Here is an 18,464-nt window from a genome sequence, read left to right as displayed (position 1 = left end):
TGCGGCAAGTAATCTAGCGAAAGTACATACTGATCAACTCTGTCTTCTAGGAGGATTTTCATAAATTGTGTGCCATGGCAAGTGTTATCACAAACACAATTGATTACAACTCCAAAACAGAAGTGTACCTAGAGTGAGCATGCCACCATGCAGCAAAATAATGAGTAGTCTAAATTTTTGAAACCCTTCGAGTTGAATTTTGTTGAGACTATCCTATCCTATTTCCATTTTTGTTTACACAATTCTATGCTACAATGAAAGTCAAAATTGCTGTCCAGCAAAACTATAGAAAAAGTTGATCCTGAGTAAAAGACCGTTCCTAGTCTTTGTAGCTCCACTGACAATTAAGATAACATAGTGTGAGAACCTGGCATTGAATCATGGGCCTCACAGATACAATCTAAATAACAAAGTATGATTGAGAAATGATGATTCAAAATGTATGGCTAAATGTTTAAAAACAAAAGATGACCCACCCTTTCACTCTCTGTATCAAGAGCTGATGTAGCTTCATCCAGCAACAAGATCTTAGGGTTTCTCAGTAAAGCCCTGGCAATAGCAACTCTCTGTTTCTGTCCTCCAGATAATTGTGTACCTTTATCTCCAACCCTAGTTTCATAGCCCTATGGGATAGAAATAATGATTTACATAATTATACTTCGTACATTCCTATTGGTTAATGTAAATCATGTGACATTCATTTGATTCTGTTATTGGCCAATGCACATCATGTGGAATTACACGAACATTCATCTTTACTAGGACATCTTGTCAAACAATGTTTCCATTTGTTGATACATGTCATGTGACTATCACGTTCTTCTTAATGGTTGATAAATGCCACACAATAAATATTATTTACAGATGCAATTACAATCCTACCGGACAGTAAAGAAAAGTGATATCTTTCCAAAATGTCAACTGTTTTCATAAATATGACATGAGTGCAGCAATCTATTATTCAAAACTCCAAAACCTTAATCTCATATCAAATGAAATCTGAAAATTGTGTGTGTGTGTGTGTGTGTGTGTGTCTGTCTGTCTGTCTGTCTGTCTGTCTGTCTGTCTAACTGTATGTATGTATGTATGTATGTATGTATGTATGTATGTATGTATGTATGCGTGTGTGCATGGAAGCACACATGCACCCACACATGTGCAAGTATGCATTACCCCATGAATCAAACTTACAAGTGGAAGTGAATCAATAAAATTGTGAATATTAGCATTTTTGGCAGCATCAATAATTTCATCCATGGATGGTTCTCTGGAGTTGTCACCATAAGCAATGTTTTCGGCAATAGTACGATCAAATAGGATAGGTTCTTGTGATACGATACCAATCTGAGCTCTGAGCCACTGGATGTTCAACTCTACCAAATCTTTTCCATCCAATGACTGTAACAAACAAAACATTTCATAAATTTCAATATATGAAATTCACATTCAAAATACAACTCGTACAAATCGCATTATATTCCTCAAAAGAATACTCCTTGCCCAGCATATAGTAGTCTTTATATACCCATATACCTATATAGAAGTAAAAACATGCTGTTACACATTAGCAAACACAACACAGTAGCTAAAGTCAATACAATGTACGTCATCAATGGGATCATTCCTGAGGTCAAATTTGAGCGATTTTGAATCGTTGTGTTTTGGGTCGTTTACAGAACTCCGTTTTCGAATCTTTCTGTTTTTGCCTTTTTACACTGACACTGTTTTGAATGAAAACAGATCATTTTCAAAACAACCCACTTTTGGCAGTGTTTTCAAATCATTGCATTCGCATGTGTGTTCTTGTCATCGCCATGTAAGCAGTAGGTGAAAAAACACAACACAATAATTGCACTTTGCATCATGTAAACAGGGCCTGAGACTATGACACTGCCAAGAACTACTTACCACATGGCCATCCAGTGTATTATAGAATCTCTCTGTCAGTTGTATAGCTGTACTTTTACCACATCCACTACTGCCCACCAATGCCACTCTCTGTCCAGTGTTAACTTTAATGTTGAACCCTCGCAGTACTGGTACATCTGGTCGGGTTGGATAACGGAACTTGACATCATGAAATTCAACCACAGAGTCACACTTGTCCTGAAAGAGACATACACCAGAATTGAAACATAATTTTGCAATGGGATAAAAAGTAGCGACAAGGCCATTGAAACACAAGAGCACACCATACATGTATTTCAGAAGGCCTGATAAATGGCGAATCATTTAGTCTAGGTGGGTTGATTTACACTATGTCACCTTTCTACAAAACATGTACTATCTATCTATCCACAGTTTCAGTAGTGTGAGGACTTTATAAACTCTTTGAAGGGTTTATCCTGAAATGTAGGCTTTTTTCCCAACTTTTTTTGACAGTGGCCATTTTATCTTTTTAACTTTTTCCTATCTTGATCTGACTGTAGCAATGTCTACCTGTATTTTTCAATGTACAAGATCTTGTTTTATTGTTGTTGACATAGTCAAGGTTGCTATGCACCCTAGAGTTCAATTTGATAAAAAAAAATTAAGTACATGCCAAAATGTACACTCACTAAAATGCAGTTCTCTTAGAATTCACAAGAAAATTTCAGAGAACTTTTATGCAAGGTTGTATTCAAGTTGTGCATATAAATTTGCATTTACTTACTGGCATTGTGTATTCAAGTTGTGCATTTGAATTTGCATTTACGTACTGTGTATTCAAGTTGTGCATGTGAATTTGCATTACTTACTGGTTTGAGTCCATCGGGACTACTGCTGTCAATTTCTGGTTCTCTGTCCAGCAAGAAGAAGATATTATTGGCGGCCATTTTAGCTTTAGCTGCATCAGGAGCAAAAGCGCTGGCTTGACCTAATGCCATGGCTCCGAAGGCAATACAGGCAAACACCCTGTAAATAAACAGAATGGCAACTTTTAGTACCTTGGCTTAGGAAAAACCCAGTATGTATACGAACATCTAGAAAGTGAAAAATGTTGATGTTGCCTTTTTATTCTCCCTTGTTTAGTGACTATAAATCTTCCCTGAACTGTAGTGAGACTCTGTTACAGAAATTTAACGAGTCCATAAAGGCCAGGGTTTCAATTCCAGGTTGTGAAACTCTGTTAACATAGATGTCATAAACATTACTGGGACAAGCCATTAAAGAAGCAAGTCCACTTGTTATCAAAGAGTACCAATATTTACACATGTGATGATGGGCTCTTACATAACACAAGTAAACAGTGTAGTTCACAGCGTAAGATCATTTCTAAGGAGTGGGTCAATTGAGGCAAACCTTATCTCCGTCTTATATCAGTTGTTATCAATTTATTAGGCTATTATAAGTAACACTACAAACAGCTTTAGAGATGCAAACAACTTTTATGACACCCGTTTTCGTCAGGCAAGCCCGCGGGTTTGTTGCACTTGGACCGTTAATGGCTTGTGAATGTCATGAACATCACAAAGACCTCAACATTAGTTTCTCACAAGACACAAAATGCATTACTTGGTAGACGGTAAGTATGTCTCAATATGACCCTTTGTACTTACAAGAAGACCTCTTCAAATGTCATCCTGTCCAGCTCAATCATCCAGGCACCAAAACGGAACGCTACGGCATGGACAAGGTAAATCATACCCTGGGCAAATCCAAATGTCAGACCATAGATATGGGCTTTCTTTAGAGATGCTTTATGTGGTGGATACAGTAAATCACAATATAACTCGTAGAATTTACTCTCCTTTGTGAGGGAGGCAACAGTTCTGATGTTATCGATGGCTTCTGAGGCAACCTAGAGTAGAGAATGTATTCATATTCACGTTTTAACATAAATGAAATCTTTGAAACAATATTAAATTGTAAACTTAGAGAGGTGTAGACTTTTTTGTTTGTTGTATCGGGGGTCAGGCTAGACTAACTGTAGGCTATTTCTTGACTCCCCATTTACCCTTCTCTCTTTCGTTTTTTTTTTTTGTTACCATTATTTTGTAATCACTGATCACTTCTTGGTAAACTAAATTCGAGAACTGAAAAGCAAAACTCTTTTCCCCATACTCTTACCTTTCCAGCGCCTTCCAATGCTTCCTTATCTGCAGTAGCAAACCCTGCCAACATCTTCATGTGTACAGCGCCACCAACGGCCATGAATGGCACGCACGCCAACACAACCAGGGTCATTTCCCAGCCAAAATAAAAGGCAATGATGATACCAGTTCCCATGTTTGCAATGGACTGAATGACAGTTGCAATTCTGATTCCAGCAGCCTGAAGAATAAATGAAATTGTAAAAAAAAAAAGATGATAGCTGCAAATGTAGAGGTTGCTTGAATTTGTAAAGTACATATGTATGGTACCATGGATCTTATATTTCCATCAGCATACACTTGGCAACATCATAAGGACAGATATTACACAAGCAAGTAGTTTCAAACAATGATCTTACAATTGCTGACTAACTTCTTAGTTGAATAAATAAAACTGTCTGAATGTTCATTCACTGAAGATCCACTACATCAGTTGAATGATCAGTGCAGAGTATTGGTCCTGTCAATGGTTGATGGGGCTATATATGCCCGAAGGTGAGTCAGTCAGTTGTGCAACATTATTTTATACTTATCAGGTTAATAACAGCCATAGGTATGTACTTCTCCATGTTCTGTGTACAGTAAATGTTTACAACTAGGACCACAGTCTGTGCTGCTAATGTATATTGCCTGGACTTACCCCTTGTACCAATGATGCATCGGTTGCAAGTCTTGTTGTCAGTGCACCAGTACTGTTTTTGCTATCATCAAACCAACCTATTTCCTGTAAAATAGATCCAAAACATAGCATGTAACACATTTATCAAACTGTGCATAACATAGCACAAACAGATCCAAAACATAGAATGTAACACATTTATCAAACTGTGCATAACATAGCACAAACAGATCCAAAATATAGAATGTAACACATTTATCAAACTGTGCATAACATAGCACAAACAGATCCAAAACTCATAATGTAACACATTTATTAAACTGTATAACTGAGCACAAACAGATCCAAATCATAGAATGTAAACTAACACACTTAAAATACACAGATTTGGGTTCCACTGGTATTCTCGGTCCATCATACTTCTTCAACTCATTAAACTGTTGTTGGCAAGTTTTTATCAACATGATTACTACTGTCTGTTGTTTAATGTTACACACTCTTAACCCCCCCCCCCCCCCCCCCCCCCCATAGTGTTAGTGAACAGTACAGCCACAAAGCTTAGATAGCCTAATAGGGTCATTCTCTTTCTCAGAACCAACTTTTTCTAAAGCTCTCCTAGACAATTATATATAATAATAATAATGACTTTTATTATCAAAATGCTTTAAAAATACACATCGACAAACAGGTAACCCTGTTAGGACCAGCCTAATCTACCCAGGGGCCCGAACAAGTTAAGCACAAAAATAAAGGAAAAGTAGACGACACTCGGAAAAGACCAAACAGTACATCATCAAAGACAATACAATCTTGTTCAGTATTTTACTGATTAGCAGAACCCTCCACTCCACACTGTCAGATAGACCTACAGATAAATTGCTAGCTACAACAATCTTACATGTAAGCTAGCATGGATGTAACCCCCCCCCCCCCCACCCCCCACATCAGATAGACCCACAGATAAATTGTTAGCTATACCAATCTTACATGTAAGCTAGCATGGCTGTAAACCCCTCCCCCCCAACCCCCATCAAATCAGATAGACCCATAGATAAATTGTTAGCTAGACCAATCTTACATGTAAGCTAGCATGGCTGTAACACCCCCCCCCCCCCCCACACACACACACACCACATCAGATAGACCTACAGATAAATTGCTAGCTTCAATAATCTTACATGTAAGCTAGCATGGCTGTAACACCCCCCCCCCCCCACACACACACACACACACACACACCACATCAGATAGACCTACAGATAAGTTGCTAACTACAACAATCTTACATGTAAGCTAGCATGGCTGTAACAACCCCCCCCCCCCTGCCCCCACCCCACCCCCCACCACATCAGCTAGACCTACAGATAAATTGCTAACTACAACAATCTTACATGTAAGCTAGCATAGCTGTAAACCCCCCCCCCCCCCATCAGATAGACCCATAGATATATTGTTAGCTATACCAACCTGTCTAAGCATGGCTGTAAATGACAAATGACGTAGTCTCAATGTTAGTTCTTCTCCTGATTTACCAAAGAAAGATGACTGAAAATAAATAACATTTTTTGAAAAGTTATCATCAGTGAAAGTTAAGCAATAAAAAAAAAATGATTTGCCTATGATATTGTCCAAAGAAACAAGTAATACCTTTACTGTATACTGTGTGTTTATTTCAATTTATCATAAATTTCAGAATTTGCCATGTTCATGACCTCTGTGTGACCCACGAGTATTACATCCTGGTATTCTTCTTTGTAATGTACAGCTTCACAATTTCTAGAGAGAATTGTCAGCCAGTGCAGACAGAAAGCTTGAAGGTTTTAAGTTGAACACCTTGGTGTGTTACATCAATCATAATGAATAATTCCAGTTATTTCGAATTACAATTTTCAAGACAAGTATATGGTTACTTATATAATACCATATCTCCTCGGTTAGCGCCCTCACACGGGCAAGCGCCCAGGCCTTTCTTTTTTACAATGTCGACTTTTGGCAAAGTTACGGGAAACCGCCATTATTTTGACTACCGCCAAATAATGAGACTGCATTGTATGAGAGTTGAATGATTGACAAGGTATTTCTATACAGGACCTATTATTGGATATTTAATGAATTGAATTTCAAAACTTAGATATACAAGAAATAAAGAAAATTGAACACACCTGGAAAACATACGCTAATCCTGAAATGACTCCGATCAAAACAAATAACATACAAAAGAAGGCTGCCTCATCTTCAATTTGATCCTCTGGTAAAGCAAATACCTAAGAACAGGAAATAGGAAATTGTATGTTATCATGACATCATACAATATACAACCAATCACAGACTAGCATGAACAAACACGACATTTCAGAAACGGGAAAAGTAAACAATCAAATGAATTGGGGTTAACACTTGTCACAGCATCTTGGAACCATGTGTATTACATTTCATGGTTTGATAAGAACAACGCTGGTGTGGTCTTTTCATATATTAATAGCTCACATTCAAGTTCTCCTGGCATTTCATAATTATACACTTAAAGAGGCCATAAAACTGAAGGAATGTAGTACTTGTCTCTGTACTTTCAACATGATGTGTCAAATGTTATTAATAATCCAATTCATTTGTTTACTCTCCATGTTTATATCAAGTTCGAGTTGTTCATGCTAGCCAGTGGTCACTGGTTGTAGCAAAGAACACTGCGTTAGCACAGTGCATGATGGCATAATTCTATGAAATATTGGCGTTATGTTAATTGTGCTAAATATCAATTTTGTTGACATCAAAACTACATACAATGCAATATTATTCTTTTCGTAGATGGCACTAAACATGAAAAAACATTGTAAGGCAGTCTTACCGCAATTATTTTACTGAATATGATAGCGAAGGCTGGCTGTACAGCCCCATTTAGAGCCGCTGCAAAAGTACCACCAAGAATGTATGGCCATTCAGGACGGTTCATCTTCATAATTCGTGACATTCCAACTTCTGGGATTTCATCTTCTTCCTGTGGTTAACACATATCAAACAAACAAAGATTTAATTAAAAAGCAGTACTATACTTTCAATGAGTAAAAACATTAATCAGAGCCACACTGAACAGCAAAATATTTGATTGATTGATTGGTTGATTGATTGATTAATTAATTGTTGATTGATTGATTGATTGATTGATTGATTGATTGGTTTAGTTATTTAGTTTGGTTGGTTGGTTGGTTGGTTGGTCAGATCTGCATCACTCAAAGTCAAATTCAAACAAATGTCTTTCAACTGCAATGTCTGTCATTGGTATTGCATACACTAGTTACATGTAAATTGTAAAATGTACAGAAATGTCAATAATATGCATTGTTATTCTAGTTCAACAAAGATTCACCCTCAGTACAGGTGGCAACAAGGTCAGTATCTCTACAAAATGTATGCATTGTGATCACAATCCTTTGCATCATTGACATCTCTGTACTTTTGTTTTTCTGATTTCAGACAGTTTCTCCCTGTGATCACACAAGACATACATGTATGTTTTGTAAGGCTGTAATTACAATGCACACAGAGATAATATCATATACTATATGCGCTAAATTTGGCACGAGAAGTGCAAGGTTAAAACTGGTTTCTGGCTGTTTTTGTGATTTCTGTACAAGAGGGATGACAGTGATCACTTGATACAGCAACTAAGATAACATTCAATGAGTATGTCTCTGGAATAATCAGAATACAAAAACTGATGACAGGTGGCGTATATGTGTGTATACATATGAACACGCCTACCTGAATTCATAAATGGACAGAATGTGAATTGTTAATAAGGAAACAATCATAACAAACCTCTCCTTCTTCTTCTTCCTCAGCACCAGATTTCTTGGACTCGTTTGAAAATGTTCGGGACAACTTCTTATGGGAAGTGCGCTTGCCAGATTCATTGCGTTTTAAACTTGATAGAGGGCGCTTCATCTCAAGTTCATCAGCTTCATCATCTGGCAGGATAAACAAATTGACAAAAGGTAAGTTGGAAGTGACTTGTAATTGGGTTGAAATATCTATTAGTACTCCTTATTACATGATATTATATATTACATATGCACCAGAGTGATTACTTGCATCAGTGCATCTCTATCGGTATTTGTACTGCAGTGCAATACTGAGAACATTTTGCAGATATGCATGTCATTTACCCAAATCAATGATATGCGCAATTGTACTTTTTATGTGAATTCACTGTTTTGGATAAACAAATATTAACAATAACAGAATCCCCATGCCGTGTTAGTGCCAATGTGAGTGCTCAGGGTATACACTTGTGCTTGCAGTGTTTTCAACCACACTTCTAGTCAGTGTGCTTATAAAAGTAGCCATGGCTACAGTGAATACTGCATACACTTTTGCAAATACCCTCTGTGTGCCAAACTTGTGTGTCATGGTGTTGTGTCATATGAACCCCTCTGTGTGCCAAACTTGTGTGTCATGGGGTTGTCATATGAACCCCTCTGTGTGCCAAACTTGTGTGTCACCACATGGCTCTTCAGTAATAATACTACATGAAGTATATTGAATAGTACAATGTATGTCATGTGTGTCAGAACTGATTGTAAAATGACAAGAACGTAATGAAGAAGATTACAACAGAATCAAATGAAATACAAGTGTTAAGTATATGGCATACTTGGGATATTTGTAGGAGTGTTTGTGCATGATGTTTTCAGTAATCATACTATCATAAGTGAAATAAGTGCAGCAGAAAACTGCAAGTATAAGTGGAAATACCCTGGGTATCCATACTATTACACCGTACAGTTCCGATATTATCACAAATGTTTATCTGAAACAGCAAAATATAAATTTCATAAAAATATAACACTGTGCATTTACATGATTTTGGAGTACTCATTTGTAGACAGCCTGGGTATGCAAAAATGTTTTTGGTATTGTACCACAGTACATGGATATATTAATGCAAGTAATCACTGGTACATGTAATAAATGTAATCTATATAATTATATACCTTCACATTGTTTACTCAGCTAAACACACACCTTTATCACTTGGTGCACAATTCAATAATTATACATTCGAGTTCATTTTGAAAAAGTATATGATCCTTTTTACTGTGGAATATACAACGTAGACCTAACAACTATAACGAGTAACAAATAACTACACTAACACAATACTAAAACTAACATACAAAACTAAACCCAAACAAATAAACAAACAAAACAGATTATATTATCTAAAGTACAAATTTGACATACAGCAGTGGAAAATTAACAAATTCTTGACATGTAAAGATAAATACCAACTAAAACTGTTATTGTTGCATGTGGTAGACTTTACTGGTACATAAATGAGCCAGAGTGGCACCTTGGTGATTCACGCTGTAAGTCCCCAAAAATGTACGTATACTGGAAGATTATAGATGTCTACAAAACTAAACAATGCATGTGTCTTCCAATAGACAGGAATAAGGTTAGATGTATCATTGCTTGACAAAAAAAAAACCACCAAGCTATCAGAGACATTAAACGGCAAAGTTCACTGATAAATTCTGTAAAACCAAAAGGTTGCAACATTAGCTTCAGTTGGTGTCTATCTCACTTTGTAGCATAGAGACTGATTGGTACAGTAGTACATAAAACAGTGAATCTCACAGAGAGTTTATGACTCTACAACTATTATGACACACTATGACTAAAACCAGTATCTTATTTTGAACCAGACTCCTAACCATTGATACCCACAAGTATTGCTGCCATTAATTATAGCCATATTTGATATTTGATTGCTTGCTTATGACTTGGATTTGTAAACAAGATGGTGGCATGCATCAGTCCATGGTGGAAATAAAATATAAGGCACATCTTTTTCTGATAACCTTGGACTTTATTGTTATCAGAGAGTTATATATCAATGAAATATTTTAGAGAATCTGACAAAAGTTAAACGTGTAGGCATCTGTTTTTATTTTATTCAGCAGAATAATCCAACATGGCTACTACTGATTACAGCATCACTTGAAACATTCAACCAGCAGGAAAAGCCGAAGAGGGGAGATAATGTTTTTTTGGTAACGCTGTGTAGGAAATGAATTTTAATCTTTACACTTACCAATAGGGAAATTCTTGTCATCTAGGAGTGAATCAATTATATACAAAGCAAGATATAGGGTGGTTAGTGCACAAAGCAATACTGTAAATTAGTCCCCAATCAGACTTAATGTAGCTGCCTCTGGCAAGCACATATAATGTATGGAAGTATAAAGTGTGAAAGTGTGTGTGTGTGTGTGTGTGATAATGCTGAATGTATGCACTGACTGGCTGTTCACAATCAATGCATTGGTGCAGGCATTACGATTGGTGATAGAGAAGGGGGTTGACAGAAGAAAAACTTGAAAACGGCCTGGAAATCACATCAGAAGTGTGTTTGCAATCATTCTCCTCTAGCCATATTTTGATAACTTAACATCAAATCAAAAGAGACTATAGTTTTAGTTGTTTGATGTTACAAAGGATACAACCTTTTAAAATTCTTAGAATCAATCCATTTTTTCCCCAAAAAAGACTTTGATCTGAGAAAGTATTAAAAGGAAACATTGTAGAAGTATACATTGACACACAGTGTTTCCCAGAGGAAGATATATGTATATTACATCTCTTTGACCTGGAGAAATGACTGTGATTTTGTCCATAAATTCTTTCCAGTTTTTGGTCATTCTCTTTCCCATAGATTCCAGGTTACAATTATGTACAAGGGTTTTGTGAGAAGAAGTGATTTATTTTTACATCGTGCACAATGAATTTGGTAATGTCCATATAGAACAGTATATAGATAAGATTATTAGACTATCTAACGACACCGGATCAGATCAGATTTGACTTTTCTCTTCCCTACAATTTGCCATATTCCAGTTAAGGATGAAATCTAAGATACTGTTTGACCACTAGGAATGCTGTTTAGTAACACCTTTTCAAACAGAAGTGATGGCCAAAATGCTAAGTTGTTCAGAATGCAATGAATGACTTTTCTGTCAGTGTCAGTACATACATTTCTTGGTTTCTTGATGATGTACATATTTGGCAAAAATGAAAGGCATTCTCTGCCAGTATCAGAATTTATTATAAATTTATTATAAATGTCTGGTTTTTTGTGGATTTTTTTCATTTTAAAATTGATGCTGTATATTTTTTTGTAACTCATGGAATTCTAAGTTTAATAAATTACATACATATTGTTGACTGCCAGGAAAATAATTTCTGCAATAATTTCCACTTATCTGTGGCACTCTCCTATGACACATCTTGCTGAAAATGGTGCACAATTTGATAATCAGGAATATGGCAAATTACATTTGATATTCATAAAGTAGGGAACATGAATATCAGACCTGACCCTATGTCTGTACCTCGATCACAGTTGGCATACAAACATACATGGAATTCTACCTGATAGAAAGATTTATATGTAAAAGCTATGCTGGAACTTTTTTATTTACATTTCTTTAGAATGCAAATTATTTTATGAGCACCAACTTTTCAGTGAGTGGTACATGACACTTGTTAATTTCCCTTTCTGTGCAATTGACATTTTAGTCTCAAAATCTTTTTGCTTACGGTATAGAACTGTCACTTCCATTTATGTTTAGCCATAACTGTGGACATATTCACATTTACCAAATACAACACCAGTTGTCTCAAAATGTCTAAATGTCCATCATACATAATTGTTTTTATTTCACAGCAAACAATCAGATAGTTCTAAGACACACAAGATATTTCAACATATAGTGTTTGTGTTTCACTACATGAACATGAACACCACAAATCGTTGTTAGCAGAAGAACAGTTGGGAATGAAGATGTATTTTAATATCAGACTTGGGGGTACTCTATAAAGTTGACAGGTGTGAAGTTTTCTAACAATTCCTTGAATGTGCATGTTGCTTCAAATGTTTGTACATTTCTGCAATTGATTAGTGTACGTTTCTGATTTCTTGTCATGGCACCACCATGTGCTATCTCATTAAAATACAGCCATTTTTTGTACTCATTCTAAAATACAAAAAAAATTGGAAGTATCTGTCAGTGAACAAATCAAAGGTTATCATGCACTTTCTGCACTATGTTTAATACAGCAGAAGTAAAGGTTACAACTTCAGTTGTCTTTTATAGCATCATGTTTAGAAAATCTTCCTGAATGAGGTAAGACAATGAAACAATAAAATTCATCTTCAAAGAGTTCAATACTGGTTGGAAACCAAAAAAAAATGATCACTTTACAAACTGTTTATACCAACATACAAATTCAAGGAATTACAAGGAATTGTGACAAGATTGCATTGTGATTGTCAACAGCCAGTTGTAGATCTATGTTTTCAGTGTATCAGTCATCAAGTGATTATGATTTTAGGTCAGGACAAAGTTGACAACAAATGCTACAGAAATTGTCTTCTGAATTTCTTTCAGATCAAGGTTTGAGTGCCTTTGTCAGCCTTTATTTATATCGCATCAGCTACAAATCCTTTCAGCATATATGGTAATTGTTTTCATTAGATTAGATCTTCCATATTTGGATGTCAATTTTTTCACTTTACCATATTTGGAAATCCATTTACCATATATGGCTATAAGTGACATATTAATATTTTAAGAATATATTTGTTACAATATTTTCTTTTCAAGGGGTACTGAAAGAATCAAATCATTGGTAAATATCACTTCTACCTGATGTGTCAAGAATTTTGGGTTTTTTTCGAACGTTTTGATTCAAGAGTAATCTATGAAGATTTTCTGGCAATGTGTAATGTTAACCTTGCTTTAAGATCCAAGAATGATAAACACTTGTGACTGGCGTGAGTCTCTATCTAGTTCGACAACCATGTATCTGTCCAGACATCATTATTCTCTCCACTGATGTCTCTAACACATACATTCAAACTATTTTACTTACCAACAATATTAAACGCATTCTTTGCTAATGATTGTAAATGTGAGCAAAACAAAGGAGATACAATGAAAATAGAATCCTGAGATTGAAAATTAATCAGCATGGGGATGACAAAAAAAAAGCGTGGAAATATTGCAAAATAAAGGGAAACTGTTAGTTCAAGCTTTCAGCATTGTACATGTATTAGGTTGAAAATCAAGGAATCACATTATTAAAATGAATTTAGAGCTGAAATCTGAACGGCACTTGGTGATGTATAAGTTTAAAGCAGGTGATGGATTGACATAAAAAGAGATACAAAATATTTGTGGGCAGCACATGATAGGTGTTGTAATGTTAAAAGAAATATCAGTCAGTATAACAAAACATATTTTATGAAAAAGAAGAGGTCAAGAAAACTAAAGATACAAACTGAAGTGATAAATTGAGACTTTCTTTTTACTTTCACTTGATTTTAAAATGGCAAGATTTTCAAGTTGATACATTTTTCTGCTTTTCCGTTCCTTTTTTTCTATCGATCATATAAAGCTTGATTAGATAGAAGTTGAAATATTGACATAAATTAAAATTCCTGAATTCTAGCCGGATCGAGAGTAAGCTTTGAAGTTTCTATCTTTTGTTACTGTTTTTTTAGTGTGGACTCGTTGACTTACCTTCATCGTCACTGTCACCATCTTTCTTTTTAGTCTGCATCATAACCAATTGATAATATATACCTTCCTTGGCCATCAGGATGTCATGGTTACCTTCTTCCATTATAACACCATTTTGTACAGCACATATTTTATCAGCATTCCTGATAGTTGTGAGCCTGTGGGCAATCACCACAGTTGTTCTGCCTACACTAGCCTGTAAATAGTTCAGTTTATAAATGTAGAACACCTCAGATTTCCTACTTTAACTTAAGTTCACTTTACATACTCTGCATGTTGTTAAGCTTGGGTATTAGACTGCAAGACTCACCATGGGGGGCACTCTTGTTAATCACTCTCTACTGAGCGATTAAACAAAGTGCTCACTCTGGAGAATCTGTTAAGGGTGGAGTTGTTTTCAAAAAGTGTTAATTTTAATAATCATTAATTTTCTAAACTTTTAAAAAAATCTTTTAAAAAAATCTTTTAACACATATATTTTCAACCATTCATGTTTGAAAAGGAAGCATACCTCTCTTTAAAAACAGAGAATAGCTATGAGGGTACACCATATTGACTGACTTGTAGCGGTACTATTATAGGGCACCCAGCAGCAGTACATTTACTGCTATATACCTTTCTAACATACATAAAATCAGAACTGAACATTTACCTTGTCCAAGGCAGCCTGTACTGTAGCTTCACTCTCGGTATCCAATGCTGATGTAGCTTCATCTAATAACAGAATCTTGGGATCTCTGACCAGTGCTCTGGCAATGGCAACTCTTTGTTTCTGACCACCAGACAACTGAGCACCTCTTTGACCAACCATAGTATTGTAAGCCTACACAAGGAAACATAATCTCGTCAAATATCAAGCATGCTCACAAATACTCCTCAATCTTTTTCTCAGGTAAGTGTTACTGTTAGGAGAGCAAAAATGAACATGTACTGCCATCCTCCTGAAGCTATATCATAACCTGGGATACCTGCAGGGAGTCTCCTGAAACCGTCCTGAAGTTATAATGTGTGTAAGAAGAACATGATGATGTTACCATCCTATATGGAATCCTTCTATCTACTGTAGGAACCCCATCCTTAAAGGTGATTCAAAATGCTCACATTCACTATCGCTAATTTGCTAGACAACATGTTTGTGAAATGCATTCTGGTTTTAAAACTTTTCAAAAGCGTCTGCAAACACCTTAAAATGACCCTTTTTCAGTCACTTCCCTTCGGATTTACTTCGAGAGTTTTCGGGTATTTCCGGTCCCACCTAGACTACGGGATTTTATGACGTCATAAAGAGACATGGATAGCACGTAGCCTATGGCGAGCGTAGTCACTAGGTGAACAAAACTCAACAGCATTGTGAAAAAATACATTGCTAGTGGTTGTAACAGACATCAGTAAACAAAAACTACACTCTACATGTCTTATTAACCAACATTTACCGATATTTACTCACACTTTCTGACTAATTGGCAGTGTCTGTGGGTATAAATGCTAAAATATGATCTCCCCATATTATGGCAAAATAAATCAAAACGGCTAGACTACAGTGTAGATATACATAAACACTTGTAATGTCGCTCGTGTGTTTCAATTTATTTATCTGATTTTTTTTTATTATTTGCCGAGGAGAAGCATTACAATATCTTCGACAGGCATGGCGTCGACAGCATATTATAGCCCACTATACTCGACTATACTCACTGATGTCGCCTTTTGAACGGCGCATTTAGCAACAAAGTAAACATATTTATCTTGAATAAATATACTAGCTATTAGATTGCCATATCATCAGCAATAAAATTGTAAAGAATTGAGGAAATTTCGTGAGTTTAGTGTTGTCATTTACATGACTTTAGCAACTCGTCTGGAAGAAAACTTGTATGGTTTCCCTTGTTGCGATATCACTTAATTTAATGCAACAAGCCTATTTAATATTCATTAGAAGAATTCTGAAACGAATCATGGTATTCGAAGTGTACAGTTTAGGAAACCAACAAATCAAATATCGCGATGTGTTCATGATATCAAATACGATTGGACAATATTGAAGTCGGCAATCAAGGTCGTGACCCCAGCACATGGTTATGAAAGAAAGCCTGCAACTAGATACTTGGCTAGCCACGTCCGGTCCCGTTTCTCAGGGTTTGTTTTAGAGACGTTATTTCTGTACGACTTGAAGAATTTTACAATATATCTGATTGATAAATATGGATTACATCAACACGTGGATAAATTTAACCCGACACGAATGCTCTCCCGATTCCATTACGTACATTGTACATACACTGCTTCAGCTTTGATCGGCGGCCTAGTATGAGCTTACTGCCGCGGCCGCGGTGACTGCACAAACCTTGACAACACTACCCCTCTACCGATATATAATAATCACCTGTATACCGTGATAAAAACAAGCAATAATTCGAGTCCCCAACAAGTCGATGAGACCTACTTCTGTTCTGTCCGATCCGAATGCGAGTTTCTTAGGTTTTATATGGGTTTCAGACTCGGACTAGAGTATTACGCCCTAGACAATAATAGATGTAAACTTGTGTTCACAAGCCAAACATGTGGCAATACAAGACCACAACGAAAACTGTGAAAAATTTGCAGGTCAGTCTCATTTTATATATGGACAACAAAATTAGGTCGGTCACAGTTCCATTTACATTAGATGCAATGACTCGGAGCGTACTTCCATATGCTCGGAGCAAATCGAATCAATTAGTGTATTATGGGACCAACAAATATATTGTGGCACATGTCCCGATACGCCTTCTTGAAGTTTCCCATTGGTATTCTAATAGCTAGTATATTTATTCGAGATGAATAATGTTTACTTTGTTGTTAAATGCACTGTTCAAAAGGCGACGCGAGTACGATTGGGCTGAAATATGCCGTCCTTGGCCCGGGGATGCCGTCAAACGTCACCACGGTATCGTAATGCTTCTTGTCGGCAAATAATAAAAAATCAGATAAATAAAAGTCAATGAGTGTGAAACACGCGACATTACAAGTGTTTATATATATCTAGTCTAGCCGTTTTGATTTATTTTGCCATAATATGGGGAGATCATATTTTAGCATTTATACCCACAGACACTGCCAATTAGTCAGAAAGTGTGAGTAAATATCGGTAAATGTTGGTTAATAAGACATGTAGAGTGTAGTTTTTGTTTACTGATGTCTGTTACAACCACTAGCAATGTATTTTTTCACAATGCTGTTGAGTTTTGTTCATCTTATGACTACGCTCGCCATAGGCTACGTGCTATCCATGTCTCTTTATGACGTCATAAAATCCTGTGGTCTAGGTGGGACCGGAAATACCCGAAAACTCTCGAAGTAAATCCGAAGGGAAGTGACTGAAAAAGGGTCATTTTAAGGTGTTTGCAGACGCTTTTGAAAAGTTTTAAAACCAGAATGCATTTCACAAACATGTCGTCTAGCAAATTAGCGATAGTGAATGTGAGCATTTTGAATCACCTTTAAGTTGGCGATAGATTTAAAATTCATTTTCTAGGTGAATCTTTCCTTAGAGGCCAAAAAATGAGATTGCTGACAACCACTGTGTAAAAGAAATATCCAGTACATGTAGTTTACAGCATGTACATGTAAACATGTACCCATCCTACCTACTCTCAGATATTAACAACTGAAGTACACTTCTCATCTGTAAATAAAACTGAAAAATATACTTACATCTGGTAGTCCTGAGATGAAGTCATGGCAATTAGCTTCCTTACAAGCCTTCTCAATCTCTGCCTGGGTCACGTCTCCTCTACCATACCGTATGTTCTCCGCAATTGTTGTTGCAAACAAGACAGGTTCTTGACTAACTACACCTATATGTGTACGTAACCAGTTTAAGTTCATGTCTCTCACATCTTTGCCATCTATTCTGACCTGAAATCAGTGATTGGGGAAAAAAGATCCTCAAAATTAAATGCACAAATCATTTATATTTCTAGCCAAACCAGCTAAAATTACATTCCCTTCTAAAGCTTGTCACTTCAGTATTGTGTGGGCAAGGGTTCTACAAGTGTGAAGCTCCAAAGTCTGTTTACGTTTACATGATTCCTCAACTCCGGTATACAGCAGGTCTCTCCTTAGTCTATCTGCTAGACCTTGGATGTTCTTCCGATAGAATATGACACACGACCGAACATCGTTATCGAGGATGGAACATCCAAGGTCTAG

General features: G+C 36.3%; 1 protein-coding gene across 1 annotated transcript in view; it reads right to left on the bottom strand.

Annotated features, from left to right (window-relative positions):
- LOC144434661 (ATP-dependent translocase ABCB1-like) overlaps nt 1-18,464 on the bottom strand; it is a 34,122-nt gene that overhangs the window by 1,358 nt on the left and 14,300 nt on the right. The window contains exons 14-28 of the mRNA XM_078123167.1: nt 17,967-18,170; nt 14,926-15,096; nt 14,274-14,469; nt 10,787-10,807; nt 8,509-8,657; nt 7,538-7,687; nt 6,855-6,956; nt 6,160-6,237; nt 4,714-4,797; nt 4,051-4,254; nt 3,540-3,781; nt 2,739-2,895; nt 1,909-2,106; nt 1,192-1,398; nt 477-623 (exon numbers count right to left, since the gene is read on the bottom strand). Coding sequence (XP_077979293.1) covers nt 477-623; nt 1,192-1,398; nt 1,909-2,106; nt 2,739-2,895; nt 3,540-3,781; nt 4,051-4,254; nt 4,714-4,797; nt 6,160-6,237; nt 6,855-6,956; nt 7,538-7,687; nt 8,509-8,657; nt 10,787-10,807; nt 14,274-14,469; nt 14,926-15,096; nt 17,967-18,170 — 2,310 coding nt within the window. The remainder of the gene's footprint in view (nt 1-476; nt 624-1,191; nt 1,399-1,908; nt 2,107-2,738; nt 2,896-3,539; nt 3,782-4,050; nt 4,255-4,713; nt 4,798-6,159; nt 6,238-6,854; nt 6,957-7,537; nt 7,688-8,508; nt 8,658-10,786; nt 10,808-14,273; nt 14,470-14,925; nt 15,097-17,966; nt 18,171-18,464) is intronic.

The sequence above is a fragment of the Glandiceps talaboti genome, chromosome 4 (genome assembly GCF_964340395.1).
Source record: "Glandiceps talaboti chromosome 4, keGlaTala1.1, whole genome shotgun sequence".
In the NCBI taxonomy this organism is placed as follows: Eukaryota; Metazoa; Hemichordata; class Enteropneusta; family Spengelidae; genus Glandiceps; species Glandiceps talaboti.
This window is presented reverse-complemented; position numbering and strand designations above follow the sequence as displayed.